This window comes from Symphalangus syndactylus, chromosome 16 (assembly GCF_028878055.3).
Source record: "Symphalangus syndactylus isolate Jambi chromosome 16, NHGRI_mSymSyn1-v2.1_pri, whole genome shotgun sequence".
Classification (NCBI taxonomy): Eukaryota; Metazoa; Chordata; class Mammalia; order Primates; family Hylobatidae; genus Symphalangus; species Symphalangus syndactylus.
The window spans coordinates 15,110,886-15,137,245 of NC_072438.2; the positions used below are offsets into that span (position 1 = coordinate 15,110,886).

General features: G+C 43.2%; 1 protein-coding gene across 6 annotated transcripts in view; it reads right to left on the reverse strand.

Moving 5' to 3' along the window:
- The window catches only part of KIAA0232 (KIAA0232 ortholog), a 99,559-nt gene that overhangs the window by 5,199 nt on the left and 68,000 nt on the right, over positions 1-26,360 (reverse strand). For 2 of the 6 annotated variants that reach the window (XM_055245458.2, XM_055245459.1), the window contains exons 4-9: positions 20,665-20,731; positions 19,391-19,472; positions 13,715-16,997; positions 11,336-11,407; positions 5,948-6,056; positions 900-997 (exon numbers count right to left, since the gene is read on the reverse strand). In XM_055245458.2, coding sequence (XP_055101433.1) covers positions 900-997; positions 5,948-6,056; positions 11,336-11,407; positions 13,715-16,997; positions 19,391-19,472; positions 20,665-20,731 — 3,711 coding nt within the window. The remainder of the gene's footprint in view (positions 1-899; positions 998-5,947; positions 6,057-11,335; positions 11,408-13,714; positions 16,998-19,390; positions 19,473-20,664; positions 20,732-26,360) is intronic. The other 4 variants (XM_055245460.2, XM_055245462.2, XM_063619721.1 and 1 more) reach the window with 4 other exon arrangements.

Here is a 26,360-nt window from a genome sequence, read left to right on the forward strand (position 1 = left end):
CCATGCTGGATGCTTCCTGCCCTCGAACATCAGACTCCAAGTTCTTCAGTTTTGGGACTCGGACTGGCTCTCCTTCCTCCTCAGCTTGCAGATGGCCCATTGTGGGACCTTGTGATCGTGTGAGTTAATACTTAATAAACTCCCCTTTGTGTATATATATATATATATCTATTTCATTAGTTCTGTCCCTCTGGAGAACCCTAATACACTGACAATTCATACCAAAGAAAAAGCATTTTCCTTAGGTTCATTTGCCTGCCTGGCTCTTAACCGGGGAAGGTCTAAGACTAGACTAAACCAGGCATAGGCCCTGCACCCGCCTTCATGGTGCCCACAGGCTTGTGGGAGAGGCAGACATGCAGAAACTGAACGCAGGTAAATGCTCTGGCTGCAACAAGAAGAGCTGTGCACAGAGTGCAGCGAGGACACGGAAAGGTGGGATCGCTCTGCAGAAGCCGGGACAGCGGCAAGAAGCACACTGGCAAGGCTGCCTCGGGGTGCGCTTTCAAAGAGGACAAGGCTAGGTCTCCCACTTATTAATTAGGTAAACAAACAAACAAACAAAAAAGAAAGATGAAAAGCGTGCCCACCCAAGGAGCAACAGGGTCAGCTCTGCATTTGTAATACAATGCCCTCGGGCAGTAGTGTGGAGCCAAGACTGGGGAGAGAGCTGGGGGTTCTTCAGGAAGCACTGGCAGTCAACAGTCAAGGGAGTTTGGAAGGCGAGAATGCAGACTCAGAACAAACGCCAGAGAAGAGGAAGTCTGCACCCACAGGCCTGGCTGGTTCCTGGGAGAGGTGGGGTCCACTCACATGACTCCCAGGTTTTCGACTAGAGTGACAAGTGGAGGTGGTGGCTGTTTGTAAGTTAATGACGAGGAGGAGGACAGTCCACTTACCCTATTAAAATCTAACAGGCGCTCTTCATTACTGGGTGTCTCTTTAGCATCTGGATATTCTTCTAAACCACTCTCTCCCTTGGCATTTGTGTAACATTCTTAATCATTTGGAATGGAGAAGGGAAAAGAGGGAAAGGGGGAAATTCCATTAAGACACAGTTATGAAACATACATTCTTGTTTCATTTTTCACTAAAAAGTTAGATCAGTTAGGTCTCCCAACCCTTCGGATATTTTAAGTCATCACTGAAAGCACAGTCAGGCAGGTGTGTAAGAGAAAAAAAACGCTATGCTGACAAAAAATTCTTGGTTTAGTGAGTTAAAAAAAGAAATAGGCCAGCATAACCATACACTCCTGTTATTCTACCAGGAGACATTCATTGGACAAGCTTCTATTCACACCTGTAATGTGATCGGCCCTGGGAACACAGGACAGAGAGACCCACAGGGCCCATGCTCTCCACAACAAATGGACGGAGGAGACAGATGGTGCATCATAGCACGTTCATAGAACAGAGGAACAAAGGAAGCTCAGACAGGAGGGAACGCAACGGAGAAACAACACAGGGTCACGTCCTTGTGTGTTCTTCCTCAACTCAACAACGTACTGAACCATGTATCGCATCTATGAATAGGGAAAAGAAATGGTGCTAGCGATTCCATCAGGCAAATGGCCACAAAACGGGAAAGAAACTGGGATGAGAAGAAATCAAACAAATCCAATGAGCCCAGGAGTTCTCAACCCTGGCTGCATATTCTCATCATCCGGGGGCTTTAGAGAGGCTTAGACTCCTGCCAGAGATTCCAAATGAACTGTCCTGGGCAGGGGCTGGGCACTTTCTGAAAAGCAGAATTGCTCTCAAGCAATTCTAATGCACTGAGAACTGCTGATCTTCATCCAGAACAGCCTCTTACTCCCCTTACCTCCATGAGAAACACAGCTGGGGCAGAGGCACAGTGCAGAGTAAACGGAGGAACTTGGCCAGGGTTTTGGACTCTGGCTTTGACATTCATGGTGCATTAAGTCCTTTAACACCCTTGAGCATCTACTTCTTCAAAACCAGATCACACCCCCCATTCCCCTGCCACAGAGTTACCACAAGGTAGTTCGACGAGATGACATGCCTACCCCTTGCACAACACCCCAAAGGACATGGCTGGAGCAAGTGACTGCTGCGCCCTTCTACCTTGGCACAGGGTAGCGAGGCTGTGCCAAGGGTAAGACCATCTGGGCCCTGCTGGGCTGCTTCCTGCAGCTGCACTGGCCACATGGAAGACTCTCCACAGCTTCTGTTCTCTCTGATGGCTCCAAGAACTCCAAGTTACTAGTTGAGGTTCATGAGAATACCCCAGGCTCTGGGATTAGACAGACTTCAGTCAATTCCAGGTCATGCTATTTACTTGTGATGTAACTTTGCGCAAATTATTTAACCTCTTTGAGCCCTAGTATCCTCATCTCTAAGATGAGAACATCACCATTTTCCCTCCTACATTTCTGTGCAAATTCAAAGAGGTGAAGCCTCAAGCACAGTGCCTGGCACACACATTGCACCCATGACTGCTGCTGATCAAAGCCATAGGCTTGGAGGCGTGGTCGCCCTAAGGCAGCTGGGGAGAATGCCATGTGTCCTCTGCTGAGGCTGGGAGGAACCCTGGCTTCATCTCTCCTAAGGAGGCATCTTTTTCTTGGCTGACCTCTCACTCCATGGCCCACTCCATATGGCCACCACTTATATGGCTGAGGGGCATGGAATGGGTAGGGCATGGTTTCCTTGATAAGGATATGCTCAGAGGCGGCAGGCCCATCTCCACACCCCACTCCTTCATTTTCTCTTCCTGCTTTAGGAATTCTGTACATACATGAGGGTTTTATTGTGCCACAGGGTATTTGGAAAAGGTGATGCTGAACTGCTGCTGACAGTTTTCATGATGCTCAAGTTGACCGCCACCCCGTTTCAGGCTATGACATGCTAGGCACTGTTCTAGGCACTTTACCTTACAATGAAGGCATTCTTCTAGCCTCCTTTTATACAGACAGACTACAAAGGCACAGAAAGGTTCAGTCAGCCCCCAAAGCCTAATAGCTGGGGAAAGAGGGTCTGGATTCCAATACGGTTCTGAATCCTGGGCCCTTCACCGCCTGTCTGTGCTGCTTCCCTGCAGGACTGTCTTTAATGCTCAAATCATCCAGACGCTTACATTACTCGAGTCTTGAAAGCACTGAAAATCCAGGGGCATGAGCTGTGGAGACTGCTGTTTGGGACGGCACTCCCGGTGCACAGAGTCTACAAGGCCCTCTGTGGCCTGGCTCCCAGCTGCCTGGCTGGCCTCATCCCCACCACACTCCCATGCCATCCCCTCTTTGCCAGTCATGCTGGGGCATATCCAATGCATTCCTGCCCCTGCACAAGCCACTGCTGCCTGGCACCTCTCCCTGCAGGCAGCCCCAGCTGTCACATGGTCTGTGCCCTATTTCCTCAAGTCCCTGTTGAGAAGGTACCTGAGCAGGGGGAGGACAGGGACATGATCTGTTTGCCTATGCGTTCCCAAGTCTAGAACAGTGCCTAACCCAAGCGCTGAACGGATGCACGTATGAATACGCAGCAAGGCCAGCAGGGGGCAGACTGCACAAAGCTGGGGCTTCCTTATATGGTTACCTGAACAAGCTGCCTCTTTTCTGAGCCTGTTTCCTCGCCTTACTGTAAAGGGGACAATGCTACTCTTCCTTTCCGGAGATGCTGTGAGCTCCCAGGTCAGTCCCTGGCTCAGAGCAGCAACTGCTTGTGATGAATCATATCCAACATTAGAAGCATCAGGAGTCCCCAGCCACTTCTGCTGAGTAGGTAAGTGACTACCTGTTTTCTTGGCTATCTTTCTGAGACTACATGCCCCAACCCACATAAGCTAAAGAAGGATGCTTCATGATGCTACAGGGCAAATATGCAGGGACTTAACTCACAGTGTGAGCTAAAGGTCATTCAAAAGAAATAATTACCAGTATTTATGCACTGAGAGTTTCTCTATATAGCACTTCACTGTAAAAATGAAAATATTATGTACAAACACCAGTATCTACTAAGAGACTGTACAGATAACCAGGAACCTGGTAGAACTGGATTCTTTACTAACTAATGACAGAAAACTGGACTAAGGGTGCCAAGGTTGCCCTTTACTAAAGAAACACGAACTCTGTGTCTGAAAATCATCCTATGCCACTGCAAGGAATTGGTTCTTCGCCACAAGGTGGCATCCTCCTCTCCCTCCTAACTCTTCCTGAGAGGTCCTCCGTGGCACAGCTGTGGCCACATCCCACCTTCATTCCATTAACTGTGTCTGTGTCTTACACTTGCCCAGTTTACCAGATTGGACACACATGAAGGGAAGCTCTGTGCTCCTACTGCCCTGGCATCTACCTTGGTACTAAGTGCAGGCAGCTGCTGTAGAGGGCAAAACTTCTGGACCACAAGAATCACAACCTAGATTCTAGCCCATGCTTAATAGTTAACTGTGTGATTTCGGGCAAATTACAGTACTAAACCGGAGACTCAGCTTCCTCATCTGAAAACTAGCGGGGGGCATCTCCTAAGGTTCTTGTGGGAATTATGTAAAAGAAAAGCTTGAGAACACCGTGCACGTAATCAAGGCTGTCCAGATATGAGCTAATGGTAGGGTGGCAGCAGCAACAGGCCTTTAATAAATGCTGTTCAATCAACAAAGACGCTAACAGTGAAGACTCAGCTCTATGCTCTCCTTATGACCCAGCTGAACCTCTGGGAAGGAGGAAAGCAGGGTCTTGGGAAGCTGTCTGTGGCTACAGACCAGAGAACAGCAAACGCTCCACTCCTGAAGAGTCAACCTGGCCAATCCGGCCTTCCATCCCATCAGCTATAGCCCATGCTGCCGAGGAATGCCAGGGAGGCTTTCCGAGGACAGCACAGGTGTGTGCGGGGCATCGTGGCTAGTGAGAGAAGTCACTTGGCTCCATACTAACTACAAATTAGCTGAGGGGGTGTGACAAACACGTGAACCCGTAAATTTAAATGCAAGAGACTGACATAACCCCTTCAGGGCTCTGACAGGAGACTGCTGTTAAATAAATGTGGTAGCCAATAGAAGCCCAGGAGACCACAATCTGGACTAGCTGAACTTCTTGAGCTCATCAATTCTGGTTGCATCCTTAGTTCCTACTTCTCCCAAAATTTCAATTCAGGGTTTCTTAACAACTTCTGGGGGTCTACCTGGAAGGCCTCACAGACTGCTCATTCAAAAAATATCCTAAACTAAAATCTTCCTCACCATATCAGCGCCCACTCCTGTCTCCCTCTCTACCTAGACTCCCATAACTACTCCTCACAGAAAGTAATCCAACAAACTCCTCCTCTACAAAACCTCTCGGTTCTGTTTCCCTTTCTCTGTCCCCGCTATGATTGCCTCAGTCCAGGCCTTTAGCTTACGGCTCCCAAAGAGCCTAAAACTCTGGCCAATACCCTTCAGTTTTTCAATTCCATTTCCACTCTGTTACTAGAATTGTTCTAAACAACATCTGACCTTGACAACCTCCAATTTAAATCCTGTGAACGGCGTTCCCTTCCTGCATGTCAGACGCTACCTAACTGAGCCAAGCCCTCAAACCTTCTGACAGGCTCCTGCCCTGTCTGTCTCTCCTACGTCAGCTATAACTCAGCTGAGCCATGGGGCCCTGTGCTTTCCCCTGGCTGCGACCCTCCTGCCTCTGTGCAGGCAACTCTCTTCACAGGGACTGCCCGCTATTTCCTCCTCTGTGACTCAATGGTGGCTTATGCACATCTCATCCATGGTCAGTAATGCTTGGATGTATTTCCATGCCTTTCCCCTCCATCAGATTGTGGCTGTTTCAGAGCAGGGCCCAGTTCTCATTCCTCTCTGTGTCCCCAGTGCATGACAAAGTGCTACCCACACAGAAACCTCTTGGTAAATGTTTCTTGGACTGATATTCATAGAAAAAGAAATTATTGCTCTTAATAAATTACAAATTGGAATGAATAAATGAACTAACAGAAGTCTCCTTACCTTCACACTCTGACGCAGGAAAAAGAGGAGAGTACAAGGCTTTTTCCCACCAGGTCTGTTTTTCTTGACTTCTATTCATTCCTTGCATATCAGTGTTCAATACAGGGAACTGTTTAGATTAAACCAAATATAGAAAAAGTTTATAAACTTTCAGGTTAGAGGAAGAATATTCAAGCATTATTAACTATAGATTATAAACCCAGAACTTTTAAGTTGGTGAGGTTTTTTGATTTTTCTTTCTTTTTGAGATAGGGTCTGGGTCTGTCACCCAGGCTGGAGTATACTGGCACGATCTTGGCTCACTGCAACCTCCACCTCCAGGGCTCAAGTGATCCTCCCACTTCAGCCTTGCAAGTAGCTGGGACTACAGGCAGGCACCACCATGTCTGGCTCATTTTTTGTGCTTTTTGTAGAAACAGGGTTTCGCCACGTTGGCCAGGCTGGTCTCGAACTCCTGAGCTCAAGTAATCTGCCCAGCTTGGCCTCCCAAAGTACTAGGATTACAGGCATGAGCCACCATGCCCAGCCAACTGGTGAGTTTTTATACTGTTCTGGAAAAAGTGCATTTTAAGAGCCAGCATGTTCACAGTGTATAAAGAAAGTATTGCTTAAGAAGTACTTAGATGGGAAGCGACATGAAAATCTTAACTAAAGAAACTCTTACAAGCCAAAAATATAATGTAATAAAAACGCTCCCAAGTAAGGCAAACTTCTAGATTCCACAAGTGCATAGAGATAACGGGGAAGCCCTGAGCCTCTACTGGCATGAGGTGCTCTGAAGAGAACAGGGGGAACCCTCTTCTCCCTCATAGACTCAGGCAGAAGTAAAAGAAGAAATGGAATCAAATAAAATTCTTTTTTTTTTTTTTTTTTTTTTTTGAGACAGAGTCTCACCCTGTCACCCACGCTGGAGTGCAATGGCGTGATCTCAGTTCACTGCAACTTCTGCCTCCGGTGTTCAAATGATTCTCGTGCCTTAGCTTCCCGAGTAGCAGGGACTACAGGCATGTACCACCACCCTGGCTAATTTTTTTATTTTTAGTAGAGACAGGGTTTTGCCATGTTGGCCAGGCTGGTCTCGAACTTGTGACCTCAGGTGATCTGCCCGCCTTGGCCTCCCAAAGTGTTGGGATTACAGGCGTGAGCCACCACACCTGGCCCAAAGGAAATTCTTATAGGCAGAGTTATTGACCTAAGTGTCTTAAAATTATCTTGCTTAGGTGTGAACCAGAAGGAAACTAAGGCTAAAACCAAATTACAAATTCAAATTCCATGATTCAGATTTAAAATAGGAGATAGCCATCCAAATGAGATGAGAGAATGATTCCTGAGAGTGGGACTCACATCCTTCACATCTGGAAGTTGCCCAGGCCCAGAAGAGGGAGCTAGCCTGAACCCAGGCTCCATCCTTTCCCAGTGGGATTCCCAAGTCCTGGCTGGGCCCCGCCCACCTGCTTGGCCAGTGAGAACTGGACAGTGTGGCCAATGGCACACAGACAACAGCTGTCATCAGTGACCAAGAAGAGTCCTTGTAGTGTGGTCAACAGAAGACTCGTGGCAGCTTCAGTCACCATGTATACCCGGCATGCTGGCAGTCAGGGCAACCCCTTCAGTGTGCCTTCCTCACTGTGCCTGAGAGAGTGAGCCTGCCACCAGCTCGCCCAGGGTGAGGCTTGGCCACTGCATCTTTCTACCACCCACATCCCCTAATATGCTGTGTTCTTAGTAGACATCTGCTCAGTGGAGAGGCCTGTGAACACTGCGCCCATCTTCACTGTTTTAAAAGACATTTCACTACGTGTTCAAGTTTAAAATCTAAAGTGTTTTAGAAACAAATTGTTCATCAATTTCCTAATAGGAGTTTGTTATGCTTTTAACTTAATTATTTATGGGTCTAAAACTGTTCAATTCCGTAATGAGTGTCTGTTATGTAACTAAAAGGGAAACACTTCCAACTTTTGTTTTCACTTAACTTTTCGGAAACACTCCTAAGTCAGAAACTGAGGAAGAACTGTACTGTCTACCCACAGCGGCCAGTTAACCTTTGCTATTTTCTCCTACAGCTTATCCTGACAATAAAAACGGGTACTGCTATTAGATAGACAGATGCTAGGGCCAGGGGAATGGACAGGGCTGGGCTTCCTGCAAACAAGGTGGCACCACGCAAGGCCTGCAGTTCTTCCAAGGTGGCTAACAGCACCTGTCATGCAATTCCCTACACTCTAAGACCTCTTCAGAAAGGCCTTGCCTGTCCTGTGAGATTACTTAGTGCTACTCAGGGGGAGCAAGGAAGGTGCCCCAGCCAGAACTCTCTCCATCACCTCCCTAAGGCGCTATTGAAGATAAATGGATTTAGAGGTTAACAGGTTCTTCATTTGAGAAAGAAAAGGCTCTTTGCAGGAATGATCAGTTTAAATACACTGCTTATCTTTTCATCCTTTCTTGAGGATTAAGATCAAGAAAGGGAGTGAGTTCATGGTGGGGGATGGGACAGGTCAGGGAAAGCAGGCTGGAGGGGCCAGGCACCTGGGAGCAGGGGCAGCATGAACCAAGAGGAGTTTAGACCCCAGCAGAACCCGACTGTAAGCTTCCTGAGGGGCGGGACCACGTCTTCTTCATCTTTGCATCCCCAAGTACAGGGCCCCGCAAAAAGCAGATACTCAGCGTCTGCTGACGTGAAGAAGTTTCCACCAGGCCAACAGTCTCTGACTATCTCAGACATCATTTCTTCTCTCTCTTGCTGAAACCACTGTGAAGGGCACACCAGTTCCTACCATAAATTTGGGAGTCTTTTTTCTGCATCCTCCATTTGAATGTCAATTCCTATGGCAGGGACTTATTTGTCCCGTTTTATACTAAACATATTCAAGGAATATGCATCTTGTTATGACATCTCTCCACTCAGTCATTTATAACTTTTAGGCTGGATCACACTATGTTCATCTAATACATCATCTAATGTATTAATTCAACTTCTGGTGTAGCTGGGAATGAAAAGAATGAAGAAACAATGGAGGAAGCTGAAAGCAGATCAGAAGGTCGCTGTCATGGACAGGCAGGCACAGCCGTGGCCTCAGCGCTGCCCTCCCTCTCCTGCCAGGCATCCTCTCAGCTCACTCTCTTACCTCTAAGTATTTCCTTAAATTGCACCTTGGTGAGGAAGCCTGCTCTCACACCACCCATAACACAGCAAACTCCTGCAATCACTCCCAACCCCAACGCCCCTCGTCCAGCGATCCTAATTTCCAACAGCATTTATATTGTAACACACTATATAACTTAACATGTTTATTGTCAGCTCCCCAAGGTGGGATGTGACTCCACCAGCACCAAGAGCTTTGTTACTTATTCCCAGCACCAAGAATAGTACCTGGCCGAGCAGGTACATAAGAAATACTTGATGAATGAATGGAACAGTGAAAAGAAGACATAAACTTAATCCAAAAAGCCTAACCAGAAATGTTTTCAGCAAGAGATATAAAATTCAGAAATTCTTTAGAAGGTGGAAGCTGCGTGAAGGAAACAAAGGCTTCACAGCTTTAAATTCTCACAAAATACTCCTAGTTTGGGTAAAGAGAAAGGTGCTTGGTTTTAGTTTTACTCTTGCCCCTTTGCCACAATCAGTTCTCATTTGGGCCACACCAGGAAAAGCAAGACTTCCATGTACCTTGTTCTCTGGGAAGAAATGAAACATCAATGAAGAGATACTGAGTGCAACAGAGACAAACAAGAGACACAGAACTGCTGGTGTAAGTCTTCCTCGGTTCACACAGGTGCAGAGTGGTGGAAAATGCTTTGCCTGTCCGTCACACTGGGATCTGGGGCAGCTGTCTCACCTCTTAGAGCCTATGTGTCTTCAGAAGTGGGGAAAATAACCTACCGCATGAGGTCTACATGGGCATCCAGTAGGACAGTAGTGACAGAAGTCTCTACATAGATGGGCCGGGTGGCACATCACCAGGATGACCCTGACCCCCACTCCTTTACTCATCAGAGCCTTCCTGTACCTCCAGACCTGCTGACCTCCACAGCACAGTGAGCTCCTCTCCTGAGTGGACTGAAATTCCCTGAAGACAGCAAGTAAGCCTCAAGGTGCTTGGTACTAAGTTGGCAACCAAGGAAACGACAAGAACATTTTCACCACAAATGTATGTCCAGATACCAAGGCACACTGTGCTTCATCTGTGCTACTCTTAACCGTATGGTTTATACTCCAGAGACTGTGAGATCCCTGTTCACAGCTGCCCTGCACACAACAGCAGATTCAAATCTCTTTACCCTTGCTTCTGCTGTTCCTTCTGCCTGGATTGCCCTGCCTCCTTCCTTCTACTCTGGACACTCAAGTATGCGCAAGAAGCCTTCAACCTTCACAGGCTGGGAGGGTTCTCCTGCAGGTTCCCACAGCATTCTGTGCTCCCCTCCACCATTCTACCTACAGCACCTACAACTGCATTAGTCAAATGCCCTAAAAGATAAAGAACTGACTAGGTAGATGACGGTATATCCATACAACGGAATAGTATGCAGAAAATGAAAAAAGGAAGGGTGATTACAATACAGTACCGTTTCAGCAAAAAGAAAAAATAGGAAGAAATACATGTGAACGTTTACTTGTTTATATGCGCAAAAAATATCCTTGGAGAATACATCAAAACTCACACTAGTGGTTGCTGCTGGGGAGGAAACCTTTCACTGTCTATGTACATATACACTTGTAACTTCTGAATTTGAACCATATGAATAAATTACCTATTTCAGTTAAAATAAGTAACATGGTACAAGTTGGTCATCTTCACTACGCTGAATTCTGTATGCGCAAGGACAAAGTCTTATTCATCCAGGACACCTACTTTACCAACAGGCATGTAAACAGGTATTCACTAAATGTTTGCTGAATTGAACTACACTAAACTTTTGGAAATAATCATATTATTTTCATGCTCTTAGATATCAGTTCTAACGGAAATCCTACACTTTCATCATCTAGGTCTGAAATAGATGGGGTTCTACTGATCTTTAAACAGGCCTCCCAGATTGCTTTCTGAAAAGACTGTACTGACTCAGGAAAAGGGTCGGAAACACATCCTCTTAAAAGCACCTTTCAGACTGACCAAGCAATGTGACAGAACAGAAAGATACAGGTTCAAGTTCCAGGCTGGCCCCAAACTGTCCCTTCAGGTCACTCTCTCAGCCTCCTCCATATCTCAGATGAATCTATGAAGTAAGCTTGAACCCGGCTTCTAAAGTATAACAACGCTGCCAAGAGAACAGTGCTGACAACATCTAAACTATCAGACAATCCCAAAACGTCCTCTGGGAATTTTTTTGGCAGCTAAGACCTTTCAAGGAAACCCAGAATTCTGATAACACATAAATACATCAACATACTAGAAAGCGAAGGAATATGGTAGTGGTATGATGTAGAATCTTGCTTCTTTCCTCTTTTTCTTTCTTCCCAATCTGGAACCAGGTGAAATACAAAGTACATAAAGGAATATTTAAGGATGAAAAATGGGGCAATAAACAGACAGAGGCTAACAACATTATTGGGCTTTTTCTTAGCAGTGTTTCAATGGCATTAAATTCATCCTCTATGGGTCTCTAGGCAGCTGATTAGAGCAGTGACTCTCAAGTCACCTGGGGGCTTCCTAGAATCACAGGCAAGCAGTCCCACACCTGGGCACTCTGATGTGACAAATGAGTAAGGCATGGTCCACAGCCACAAGGAGCCTATAGTCCAGGATATAAATAACTCATGAGAAATGGAAAATGCAATCAAAAAGAGGCATAAAGTGCATGAAAATTAAGAGACGGGTGAAATTAATTCTGATGCAGAGTGGGGTTGGAGCAGGGGAGAGAGGGAATTAGGGAAAGTGTCAGTGAAGGAGGTGGTATATGAAATAAGTCTCATGGTATGGGTAGCATTTGGATGTGCAATGGTGGGTAGGGTGTGCAGGACAGTTGGGAGGAAGGGCAACAGTCATCTGCTCTCTGGCCACAGGTGGCATGGCTTCTAAACACCTCCATCTCTTTTTTTCAATAAGCTGGGCCGGACGCGGTGGCTCACACCTGTAATCCCAACACTTTGGGAGGCCAAGGCAGGTGGATCACTTGAAGTTAGGAGTTTGAGACCAGCCTGGCCAACCTGGTGAAACCCCGTCTCTACTAAAAATACAAATAATTAGCCGGGCGTGCTGGCGCATGCCTTTAATCCCAGCTACTTGGGAGGCTGAGGCAGGAGAATCACTCGAACCTGGGAGGTGGAGGTTGCAGTGAGCTGAGATCGCACCACTGCACTCAAGCCTGGGCGACAGAGCGAGACTCTGTCCCCAAAACAAAACAAAAACAAAATTAAATAAGCTGTTTCTGGAGAAAGGCTAGGCACTCACATATCAAAAACAGTGGAAAAGTGGGCAGACTGCTATGCTTTTTTGTGAAACAGATTATTGTCTTAAGTGTTATTTCTTGTACAATCAGTTTAATCTCAAGCCATTTCTTGGGCATACAGTGGAGGGGTACAATGACTGTCATTAACACAACTTAATATGATCCTCATTCCATAGCCTTAACATATAATCCACACAGCTTCTGGAATATGTACTTTGTATAAAGCAAGATACATCTATATAGGTTCTGTAGAAGCAATTTTGTTGCATTTGGGCTGTGGGTGAATTTCTGCATGTACCACAATGTATTTTTGAGAACTCCATAGAGATACAATTTGTTTTATACGTAAAACACAAGTTTTGATAAAGTGATCAACTTCTAAGAGTCAGTTGGACAGGCTTGCTACACTTTAATAGCAGCCACTTCCTGATTCATCAACTTTGAATGTTTGAACACTTTCATGTTAGGTTTTAGATTTAAACATAATACATGTTTTCTTTTTTTTTTGAGATGGAGTCTCACCCTGTCACCCAGGCTGGAGTGCAGAACACGATCTCGGCTCACTGCAACCTTCACCTCTCAGGTTCAAGTGATTCTCCTGCCTCAGCCTCCCAACTAGCTGGGATTACAGGTGCCTGCCACCACGTCTGGGTAATTTTTGTATTTTTAGTAGAGACAGGGTCTCACCATGTTGGCCAAGCTGGTCTTGAACTCCTGACCTCAAATGATCCACCCTCTTCGGCCTCCCAAAGTGCTGGGATTACAGGTGTGAGCCACTGCACCCGGCCAATAACATGCATCTTAAGACAACACATAGGAATCTTACATCCTGTGATTTTTAAAAGCTTTTTCTCTCAAGAAAAACTCTACTGTCTAGTTCAAATTTATAAATATCAAATCCATTTTAAGTCCTTATATGTGGCCGGGCGCGGTGGCTCACGCTTGTAATCCCAGCACTTTGGGAGGCCGAGGCGGGTGGATCACAAGGTCAGGAGATCGAGACCACGGTGAAACCCCGTCTCTACTAAAAAAATACAAAAAATTAGCCGGGCATGGTGGCGGGCGCCTGTAGTCCCAGCTACTCGGAGAGGCTGAGGCAGGAGAATGGCGTGAACCCGGCAGGCGGAGCTTGCAGTGAGCCGAGATTGCGCCACTGCACTCCACCCCGGGCGACAGAGCGAGACTCCGTCTCAAAAAAAAAAAAAAAAAAAAAAAAAAAAAAAAAAAAAAAGTCCTTATATGTAAAATTAGAACAATTTAAGTTTTAAGACATTTAAGCTAATTTCCCAATAATTTAACCCTTTCATTGACTGACGTATCTGTTCTTGGGTTAGACTCTGATCAAATCCTTTTGTCAAACACCAACACGCAGACACATACCTCTTCCAGCTGTCCCGAAGAAACTGGATTATCTTCATAAGCAGGAAACTGACAACCTGCTTTGCAACCACAAAAATTATTAATTTCTTCCTCGCATTGTGCCATTATTTTACAATTTGCTTCTGAGCTTTCTAAATCTATTTCCAGGGATTCATTCATGCTACATTCCAAACACTGATTTTGCTTTCCTACTGACAGAATCCCAGTTGATTCCTCCTGGGAATCCAGTGATGTCTGAGCACTCTTTTCCATCCCAGATTTTTTTAACCTGGGAAGGAATTTTCCAGACTCAAGCTCTGATTTTCCATAGTAATGGCCTTCTTTCTCTGCATCTTCTTCCAGGGGTTTGAGATCTGCCTGCGGATCTTCAAATATATCAACTTGAGAAGGAATGGGAATATTTGTTTCATCTTTCTCAGATTCAAATTCTGACTCGCTTCCTCCTCCTGGGGACAGTTCGGATGCAGAAATTGGGCGAAAGTGAGTCCTAGGAGAGATCCGAATAGCCCTGTATTGTGTTCTGTCAACACCACATATCCTGGGGTGAAACACTTCACTGTCTGAATCAGAACAGAGGATTGATTTCGGTTTAAAACTGGGGCTGAAAGATGCAATCCCTTCAGGTTCAAATGAGCATTCTACATGAAGAACTTGTGAAAATGGATTGCTTAAGTCAAAGGAAGAAAATGAGTATTCAAGTCCAGGATCTTCGACTTGAAAGTTGCCACAAGCTCCTAGTAAGTCTTCATGGAAGATAAAAGAAAATCCCTTATTTAACCCATTTTCCCCACTCTTCGGCTGATCATTCTGTTCAAATGACACGAAGGGTTTCCATAACTGCCTGTGCCCAGGAGCAAAACTGTTTCCTGGGGTCATAAAGACATCTGTACCAGCTATCGTCACAACATCAGAAGCTGCACACTGTAACAGACTTCCTTTTGTGTGACTAGGTGGTACGACTGCCCATTCCCCATCACTATTGAAGGTTTTGAGTTCTCCATAAACTCCTCCAAGAATGAATGTGTTTTCTTTATCTTGGGCTACATCCCAGGGTTTAGAGGGTGTTGTATAATCACCACCATCCACGTTTGATAGCTCACTAGAAGCAAATGCTCTTTTCTCCAGGCTCTCTTTCTGTCCCTCCCACAGATGGTACTCTGACCTCCGCACAGCCTTATCAGGCTCCTGAAGGGTCTCCAGTTCAGCTTCAGCATCTAGACAGCAGCAGTAGTTATTTACATCTGCCGAAAACAACTCAGCATCAGTTCTTTCTATTTCTACTGTAGCCACAGAATTTGTGTCTGCCATCTTTGTCCAAATGTCTTTAATAACCCCTGAGCTGTAGCCATCTCCATGTGGACTTTCATTACATACTTGTGTAGTTTCAAAATTTTTGTTTTCTGTTTTTTGTTCTAGCTGAATACCACAGACGGATTCTAGTTTAGATGTTTTTTTGAAAACTAATGTAGGAATCTCACCTAAAGTTCTACTGTTTTGCTGGCAAGTTTCATCTTGCAAAAAATCTAGAAGTTCTTCATCTACATAATTTGACGAGACTCTAGGAACTACATAATTAATATCTTCGGCATTAAACTGTGTGGATTCTTCAAACTGAATATTTAATGTTTCATTGTCTGAACGTGTTTCTTCTGAATGGGACCACGGACTACAAGTTCTTGTTGAAAGATTAGAACAGTGTTCATTTTCTTCAAAGGCACTATTTTTGGTCCATATTAGCAATCTAGACTGTGTTTTCCCAAGCATATTAGCACTAGAATCTGTATTTTCATTTCCCAAGTTGAGTGTTTCAAAAGAAAATGGTAAAACAGAATTACTGCATTGCACTTCAAACACTGAAAAACAAGAGTTTATACCAGATCCTTCATTAATATCTGAAAAGAGCTCTTGATTGCCAGCAAGCAGGTGTGAATTGAGCACTGTGCTGTCTAAGATGGGAGACAGTCTAACTGGAGAGTCTCCTCCAAAACTCTCCCCATCAGCATCACCGGAGCTGGATGAACAGCACTCCCAAAACTGAGCCAGATTGCCAAGGTCCTGCAGGAATAAGCCCTCAGCACCTACGGAGCTGGTAGAATCTGTCCATATTGCACGTTCCCCTTGCAACTCCATACCATCTAACACTATGCAACATTCTGCCTCAAAATCTGTGTTCTCTTTGCTTTTTTGTCGAATCATATTCAAAATCCGACTTTCTCCTTGCATTGTTTCTGAGGCACCAGGATCCAACATGGATTGATCAATATCCACTTCATAGAAGTGCGTTAATTCTGACAGATGAATATCATCTAGGTATTTATTGTCCTCTGGTAGAGAACATAATGAGGTCCCAGTGAGGTCAATATCCTCATTTATAACTGCAGGCATTTCTACAAAATGACCATCAATGAAAGTACCTGCTGCGAGGTATGTTTTATGAAGATTATTGTTGCTGATACAAAGACCATGCACTGATTCAGACAATTCTTCCACTGCCTCTGATGTCAGATCACTTGTATCTTGTCTGTTTCGGTATGTGGTCTCTAGTTTACTTTTTCTGCTCAGAGGAACAAAATATTCAGCAATTGGCTCGGTGTACCACAAGGGCTCCTCTTTATACTCTGTGTCATTTCTGTTCTCCATGTACCGGTCTCTTCCTTCAGTGCTCCCAGGATCTTTTCTCCCGATTTCTTTTAAAGGTCTCTTACCCCGCTTGCACAGCTGTTTGACAGAACCACTGCTGCTACTGCTACTACTTCCAGTATGAATGTTTCTTTCAGCCTTCTCACCATGCTTCAAAGAAAGCCTGCTTTGCCCATTCCGCCCTTTTTTGTTTCGAATCTCTCGTGCCTTGTGTCTTACTTTAACATACTTCATGGATGCTTTTAATTCTCCCTGATTCCCACTGGAACTTGAGCCTGCTTCACTGGAGCCAGAAGACCATGAGCGAGGGCGAATCTTTCCTTCAGGTTTATGTCGGATTTGCTTTTTGTACAAAGCAGGCTTTTCTTCAATTGTGCCATTACTAAATTTGTTTTCCTTCTCGTTTTTGCTTTTGCTCTGGGTTTTCTCATGCACAGTGGTGGGTACTTCACTGCTTCTTTCCTTGGTGACTTCACTTTCACTGTTGCAGTCCTTAGGAGAGGAAGTATCTGTGCTAGCTGGTGGGGCTGTGGATGATGAAGAAGAGCTAGAGTAAGAACAGACTTTAGACTTGTTCCACACAGTCATGATTTCTTGCAGGCAAACTGGTTTCTCAGAAAGTGGTGGAAATGCTTCATAGTACCTGAAAAACAGAGTAAAGAGTTCAAAAAATGAGTATGCAGATTTTTTAGATAGAGTAAAACAACATTACCAACCAGAAGAATGGAATATTTCATTTTAGTAGTGTCAACATTCACATCATCCAAGAATCATTAACTTTACAACAATTTATAATACAGTAAAATATGCTTAAGATTAGTCCCATGCATCAAGCACCATTTTGCTCAGCACTGTGATATGCACTGTAAGAATACTGAGAAAATATGTAACATGACAGTTTTTATCTTCAAAGTTTGCATTTTAATTAAGAAGTCAAAAAGGACAAATAGTAGAAGAAAGAATGCAGTCTCTTCAGTAAGCAATATCTGAATTTGAATCTCAGCTAAGTCACTATTGCTTGCAACTTTAAGCTCATTATTTACTGCTTCAGACTATTTCCTCAACTGCAAAATGGTGATCGTACAACTTACCTCACGAAGTTATTGTGAGCATTGAAGATATATGCAGTTAAAAAGTTCGGTAGCAATCAGTCAAGAGTATGAGCTCTAAAGCCACATTCTCTGAGGTCAAATCCTGGCTCTGCCTGCCTTACTAGCTGTGTGACCTTAGGCATGTTACTTAACCTCTCCATAGCTCAGTTTCCTCACCTACAAAATAGAGCTAGTAATATTTACCTCTCAGAGTTGTGAGGAGTAAAGGAATTAATATGCAAAATGAGTCGGAACAGCAGCTTCTTAAGTAACCGCTAGCATACTGCCTGGCATTGAAGCAGGCCCTCAGAAATGGTAGGAATGATCACATTCAAGTATTCAGAAAGAGGATGTCGGTGAGGCCTAGAACAATTAAAGTGGGCCACAACTGAGCCTTGAAATTCCAGATTTATTCCACAAGTTTAGTGAGTACTACCTGTGAGGCCTGAGAACCTGTGTCAGGACATGAAGACATACATGTTATGCTCACAGAATGGAAAAGTAATTACAGCAGTGATCACTAGAAATGCAGGGCAGAACAAGCCAGGGAGGCTGGTTTCAGGGGGCTTGAAAATGAGAGTGTTTTTGATTTGCTAGGAAACTGGGAGCCACTGAAGATTTCAGAGCAGAACAGATTGCAAAAGGAAGAATTTAAAGTCACATTGGCTACTGAAGGGACTGTTGTTTCAGAGGCAATGCCCAAGGTCACACATGAAGTGGTAAAAGGCCATATTTTCAAAGGGCCTAAACTTGATTCTCTTTCTCAGTCTGTGTCAGAGTTGACCAACAGAAATATATTTTGAGCTTCCTATGTAATTTTAAGTGTTCTAGCAGGCACATTAAAACATAAGAAATAGGTGAAATGTACTCCAGTAATATATTTAACTAAAATCCTGATATTATCATTTCAACATGTAATCAATATTTTAAAATGTTTAACACTTTACATTATTTTTATAGATAGTCTTTGAAATCCAATGAGAATTGTCCACTGACAGCACATCACGGTTTGAACTAGCCCCATTTCAAGTGCTCAGTAGTCACACATGGCTTGCAGCTACTGTGCTGGACAATATAGGTCTATACAAACCAAGGAAATACTATTTTTTTCGTAGGTTTCAGAGGTTCGAAAGATTAAAATAAAATGTATAATAGGGAAGTCTGTTTATAATGCAGATTATTTTAAGACTAATTATTTACAAAGAAAAAAATAAAAGTATCTTTAGGAAGCAGGTTTGGCAGGTCAAGGATTTGCCTATGTTCCCTTTGCAGTAAACAGTGGGAACTCAGTGTTCTTGCTTGTGAACATGGATAATCATTTCTTTCCTGTTTTGTTTTGTTTTTTTATATAAGACAGAGTCTCACTCTGTCGCCCAGGCTGGAGTGCAATGGCACAATCTCAGCTCACTGCAACCTCTGCCTCCCGGGTTCCAGCAATTCTCCTGTCTCAGTCTCCTGAGTAGCTGGGATTACAGGCATGTACCACCATGCTCGACTAATTTTTGAGACAGGGTTTCACCATGTTGACCAGGCTGGTCTCGAACTCCTGACCTCAGGTGATCCACCTGCCTTGGCTTCCCAAAGTGTTGGGATTACTGGCACGAGCCACTGTACCCGGCTGATAATCCTAATTTCTTACAGCTGTCTCAAAGGGCTGTTGTAAATATTAAAGGTAATAGTACATACATAGACTTAGCAAATAATAACCTTCTTTGTTTCACTCATTTGTTACACAAATATGTATTGAATATGCACACCAAGGACAGAACCATCTTATTTCACCTTTGAATTCTCCGTGTCAAGCACATAAGCACTCAATAAATGTTTCTTAAATTATATATAATGAAACTAAACAAGATGACAAACAGAAAATGGAAACCATGTAGCAGTTATTCACTTGATTTTAACAAATGCACACTTTATTACTGAATACAATCTTACATACATTTCCACTTGATCCTTTGCTGGAGGGGATAATTCTGCCTCTGGAGAGGGAGACCCCTCTAACTTTTTGTGAATCTTCTCTTCTGTTATGAAACAAAAATTCAGAAAGATTTGTCTTATATCTAGTTAATAAATGCCCATGTATTTCAAAGTTTCTCAATTAATTTTAACAAGAAATAGAGGCGGTGCTTAAAAGGCAAACTCGATACAGATCTTTTTAATAAAAATCTATTTTTTCAGTGTGCCAGGGGGAATTCTCCGATTAAACCACATTAGCATTAGGCCAAGAGGTGAGAGTTGTTCATCCTGTCACTGATACAGTGCTCTAGAGGCACTTAATTAAGAGACTGAAGTCCCCTATGTACTTATTAATTAGACCAGAAGGACAGAACATCTGTTTAGATTCCAAAAATATTTTCTCACAAAATTCTATAGGCATAGACTTTACATTGACTCATCTTGACTAAAACGAATCTGTAAAGAATATTCTTTATTACAGTTTGCTCCATTACTTAACATGTAGGTGAGCAAGGGCTATTTCAACTGAAACAGGAAAAAGGGCTATACCTTTAGTTTAGCCTAGGATACTGCCTTAGGTTACAAATAAACTGTGCCCTTAAGAGGCAGGCTCAAGGCTTGGTGGGCAGCAAAATGACCATGAAGAGGGCAAGGAAACAAGGACCCTTACGCTTAATATGAAGGTCTCATTCTTAGGGATTGCAGAAAAGTTAGAAAAAGCATGAGGAGGATTCATATATCGAAATAACTAAATAAGCTTGACAAGTCTGTGTTTCCAAAAAAGCTGAGTCAAAACAGAAGTCCCTTCCAAACCTGAAGTAATTCATGTCTTAACATCTTAATTTAATGTCTTAATTTAGCAGTCTTAACATCAACAGGTGGATATTAGCAGAGGAGCAAGGATGGGGAAAGGAAAGAGACAATATTGCTCCTGATCTCTGAGCTTCAACTTGAAGCCAACAACAACAAAAAATCCCCAAAAAACAGAAAACCATGAAGTGTTTCCTATCTCTGAGGGCACCTGTGGACTAAGTCCCTCCCTTGGTTGCGGGAATCTCTATGAGTGACTGCTGGGACTGACACGGAAGCCACTAACAGAGCTGCAGATGGAGCATGAGGCTGGCCTAGTGACACAGACTGGACACAAAGACTTTGTTCTGGTTGTTTTCTTTTCTGATCAATTCTAAGATTTTCCCCAATCCAGATTCCTCAGGGATGTAATCCTGGCATGTGTGTGCACAGTGCTTTTGACCTCACCTTGCTTACTCTGAAGGTCTTTCAGTCTGGAGCAGAGCTCCTCCACTAAAGTCTCGATACCAGAGCTCTGCATGACAACAAGAAGACACGTTAGGTTACAGCCAGGTGTGTACAAATCAGGTATTTGTAGACTTTTGTTTTAATACATAGGTTTTACAAATCATCCATGTTCCAAAATAAATATAGTGCCAATATTTACGTGAATACTACAGTTCAAAAAATTACAGGTTTGTAGATACAAATTGGTATACATGCTTATTACTAATAAAGCATATTAAATGAAACTTAGTGATGAAATGTGAACATATTCATGTACCTCCCAGAATAGCTTCTGTTTTTCCAAAGGTGTGTCATCTTGCTCATGGGGCAGATTTAAGGGCCTAAATGTCCATCATATGACCAAAAGTCAGTCACCATCAAAAAGAGTATTAAATATTTATGTGAGCGAGATCTTATACCAGACTTAAAGGGAAATCACAAAACCTCATCTTAGTTCTCTAGGAGCTCACACCCTGAAAAAAACAAGGTGATTTTTTTTTTCTGTTTTAAAGAAACATGAACACTCATGATTACAACAACAACAAAAGTCCAGAAAACGAAGCCAATATTGTGAGTGTGAAAGCTTTGTCTTCTTTTCAGCATCTGGACCAGATTACCGACTTCTATACAAAGCTTGGGAGTTTAAAATTTAAGGAGAGTACATAGAAGAGTCTGGATTTGGGAGGGTAAAAATAAGAGTCAACCTTTAAAGAAAAATGAATGTTGAAAACAGGCACAAGCAAATAATCTTTCATTATGTAGACTTTTAACTTTTAAGAGTCTCAATTTCTCACAGGAAGAAAAAAAATTTTTTCACAGTGGACAAAAAAAGTCAGCATATTTCTCAGAAACTTTAGATTTATTCAGTGACCAAAGTCCTATTTAAACTGGAATCAAGTCTTTATTGGTGGGCATAACCCAAACAGATGCGCGTGACGGAGAGTTCTGCTAAGCCAGTGCCCTCACTAGGCCTTGACGGGCTAAAAATAGAACTTTACCCCATTCACTTAACTGAAAATGACTCAGCACAAATATTATAGATATCCTAAATAAGAAATCCCACAGATGCACAGTTTGAGTAGCAAGAAACAGATTACAATGAAAACAGTTAATTGTAAACATCCAGAGTTACATTCTGTCCACGTCATACCACAGCTTTTAATAGGAAGATAGAAAAATAGGCCAGACAAGAGTTGCCCTTTCCTTTAAAAACACTCTTAAAAACCATGGCAGATATTAGTCATAAACACTGTTCAACCACAAACAGTTGCACCAGAAAGCACCTGCTTACCATAATGCTCAAGGTGTGACAAGGACGGCAATTATATTCCATTTCCTTCGGATCGTGAAACCAACACCAGTGTCAGCTGACACACTGCATACTGTTCTGTACAGCAAGCCTATGTCACTAGGTTTTTAAACCTAGGGCTAGTCTCCCAATGCAGAACACTGAACCTCTAGGGATCACTTATTAAACGTCTTCCAATACTCTAAAATGGGGTCCCATTTAATCAGAATGGTCATTACAGCCTAGTGACTACATATTTTTTCATGCTTTGTCTTAGAAATTAATTACATATACACACATATATTTATTAATATACAAGTAAATATGTATACTATATATGAGTGATATATATATATTTGCTGTCATATATAAACATTTATATTTTTTTGCTCTCATGTTTAAACAGCAAAATATGAGCTTACTCCTTACTCTGTGTAAAAGCAAGCTCTACCAACCAGGTTTTTCTGTTCTTTTCTTGACTACCTGTAGCATCTTATATATTTTTTAAAAAATCGGCTGGGCGCAGCGGCTCACACCTGTAATCCCAGCACTTTGGGAGGCCAAGGTGGGTGGATCACTTGAGGTCAGGAGTTCAAGACTAGCCTGGCGAACATGGTGAAACCCCGTTTCTACTAAAAATACAAAAAAATTAGCTGGGCATGGTGGCAGGCACCTATAATCCCAGCTACTTGGGAGGCTGAGGCAGGAGAACTGCTTGAACCCAGGAAGTGGAGGTTGCAGTGAGCCGAGATCGCATCACTGCACTCCAGCCTGGGCAACAGAGTGAGACTCGGTCTCAAAAAAATAAAAAATAAAAAATAAAAAATCATGAGAACCCTGGGTCACCATCACAGCAAGCTGGGAAGTATAGAGGCACAGCAGAAGCTGTCATCACCCTTTGTTGTCTCCTGGCAGGTGTTCCAAAGTGTTAATTTACAGCTTTAATGAGAAATTTTTATTCACTTTCCCAATTATATAAACCATTAGAAAAAATAATCAAATTTCAGTAGCATAGCATATCCATAAGGCCATTCAATAATATTTTGAGAGCCTATAGTATCTTAAAAAACAAAGAAAGATTAAGTTATATCTTAATAACAACTCTAAGGGAGCACAAGCTATAGGTGAAAAAAATGCCACCATTCCACCACTGAACTCATGAATTGCTTTTCCTAACTGTAAAATGGATAATATCCACCCATCTTCCAGTATCCAATACATGTAAAACACTCTGCAAACCGTTAAGAGCACTCTAAAATTCAAATTGTAGTACTCCAAACCTGCAAAGTGGCGAGCCACATACAGACGCTGGCAAGTTTCAGGACACGCTCAGTGAGCAACCCTCAGAATGCATGGCCAGCCAGCCACTAGTTTACCATTCACTGGCTCATTCGCGCACCCAGTGAACAAATGGTTATGAGGACCCCTGTCCTCCTGAGATTTACATGATAATCACTCTGATTTCTCTGAGAAGAGGACTCAGTTGAATGTATTTGGGATTGGGGCTTGGAGTCATGCTGGCCTGGGTCTGAATTCTTGCCCTGCTACATTCACTGGGCAGCAAAGGGCATGTGTGCCACTTCCTCTTTCTATACCCAAGAATGCCACCACTTCCCTCCCAAGATTCACTAAAAAAACTAACATGACACATGTGAGGCATCCAGAGTCCCTGTCACCTTAGTCACTTAAATGTTGGTATCATTTCTAGATTTTGTACATCTTTAATTTTCTACAATCTTGTTTTTTGATTCATCACTTCAAAAATGCCTTTAATTTTTGCTATGATTTGATTTTGAGGTTGGAGGAGTAAAAAGATAATTAACCTAATGCATACCACCAAAACCCCTCTGGATTCTCCCTGGACTTCATGGCCTGCTCCTTCTCTCTCTGACCAATACTAGGTTCTTGCTACTGCTACGCTCTCTGCTCCTGGCTGTGGTGTGGGGTTGAATAGTTAAATGATGATGGAGACTGCGCCTCAGTCAAACACAGCAACTGGTGTCCTATTACTTCATGAGGGTCTTATTTGTTCCCTGACAAATTCCTATCACTTCCCATCCCTACAACATTTCCAGTATTTCTCCATCTTCTCCATACTTCCCATCCTTCTCAACTTGGACCTTAGTTATTAAGTGTAAAGTAAAAGAAAGGCAATTTGACTTATTCTGCCTCATCTCTCCTCTCCATACTCAAAGGTTTCTGTGCCGTATTAATCATCTTACAGGTTTCTCTTTTATGGAGGGTTCATTTAGACTGGATATTCCCTAAATGCCGGACAGGTGCTGCCATAGTGTGATCACTAACCTACATGATACTCAGTGTTAACTGCCTGTTCCATTTGCACATGGCTCAATGGAGTCAAAGAGATCTGGTTCTAAATTTCACCCCAGGGTTAACAACATGACCCTACATAAATCATTTACCTATCAAAGCCTTAGTTTCTACATCTGGAAAAGGGTGCTAGTATTATGGACACATTTCCTAATAGCTGGTTACTGAATTTCCTGTACTGGTCCCCTAATTTCTTTTGTCTCCTGTTTACCATTTCTTCATCTTTTTGTTCTACTTTCTGGAAGATTTCCAGAGCTGTCTTCCAAACCATCTATTGAGTTTTTCATTTCTATTATCGTGTTTATAATTTTTAAAGAATCATCTCGTCCCTCAAATGTTTCTTCTTTACAGCAACCTCTTCTTCATTAAGAAATCTTCCACACTTCTGTCTTTGGAAGATAAACCTATTTGTCAGGCACCAGAAAGTGAAGGGGGAGTGTCCCCAATTTTCATTATGGTGTCTCATGCTTTGCCTCAGGGGTGCCTAGTATCCCAAAGTCCAGAATCTGTCTACTCAATCTCTCTAGAAAGTAACTGTTAGAGGAAAGGCTGTTACTCTGGTGCTCTCAATGAATTGTGCCTCCCAGCACTTGCCCCTAGGTTGGGCCCCTCCCACAGTGACTGGGTTTCATAATAAGATGTTGCCGAGTGTGACAGATGCCCTCCTGGAATGCTACCTTCTGAGTGTTCTCCATCTGCCACGTGGGGAAAGGTCACAGCTCCCAGCCATGCTTGCTGAAGCACCAGTCACATGAGGAAAGCAATCCTGGATGTTTCAGCTCCACCTGCCATCACAGACCCCAGGCAAGAACAGCAGAAGAACCTCCCAGCTGAGCCCTAGCTAACTCACAGAACTGTGGGTAAATAGTTGTTTCAAGCCACTAAGTTTTGGGGTACTTAGTCATGCAGCAATAACTGAAGCACACGCTTTCAAACACTCCTATTTTCAGCCCAACCCTGCACATGGAGCTCTTTTACAGTTTTTCAGATCTTAGTCTTTAGTTTTAAAGCAGAGTTGGAAGATTAGTGGCAGGAAACCCAACCAGATACTGATAGAAGGACTACTGGTGATCATAGTAATCATTTTACTGGAAAGCAAAGGATCAATTCCATACTTTAATGACTAGAAGTTTTAAAAACCCTTTTAAAATTCAGAACTAAATTAATGTTAAGCAAATAAGCAAAAGACCACCAAGTGAGAAGACTGAGAATATGTGCCAGGGTTCACAAACTCATGCCTTCAATAACCAGAGAAGCAACACAAAGTGAAAAAAAAACTCCTCTAAATAAAAAGCTGTTTCTGCCAAGGCCCCTGTATGAGAGCTGTGATTCTTATCCTTGAACACGGAATGGTCTACAAAAACTGGCCTGCCTCCAGCTCTCACGCACATTTGCTCTCTAGAAAATGATACAGAGTAGGAGAGAAGTATCCAACGGATAAATATCTTCAAACATGATCTAGGGCACAGATTATGTACTCTTTAGAATGCTGAGAAAAAAGAAGGTTAAAATTTTCAACAAAAAATAGAGGATATGAAACTGTTATAATAATTAAATAACGTGATCAATTGAGGCTTAGGAAAAGGTAACCCTGCTCTTTAGCAGGGTGATGTAACATAAAGGGAACAAGATCTGGACTCATGAGACCTGCTGTGCTGTGTGAAGCTGGACAAGTTATTTAACTTCTGAGCCTCCATTTCATCATTTTACAAAAAGAGGAAAATACTTCAACTTGAATTAAGTCCTTCAATTTTCTCAGTTCATTATAGCACCTTACTGATTTAGGCAAACCCCTCCCCGCATTTTTTTTTTTTTTTGAGATAGGATCTTGCTCTGTCACCCAGGCTGGAGGGCAGTGGTACGATCACAGCTCACCATATCCTTGACCTCCAGGACTCACGTGTTGCTCCCACCTTTCTCAGCCTCCCAAGCAGCTGGGACTCAGGCGTGTGCCACCACACCTGGCTTTTTTTTTTTTTTTTTGGCTGAGACGTGGTTTCTGCAAAACCCCATCTCAAACTGGTTTCAAACTGCCAGG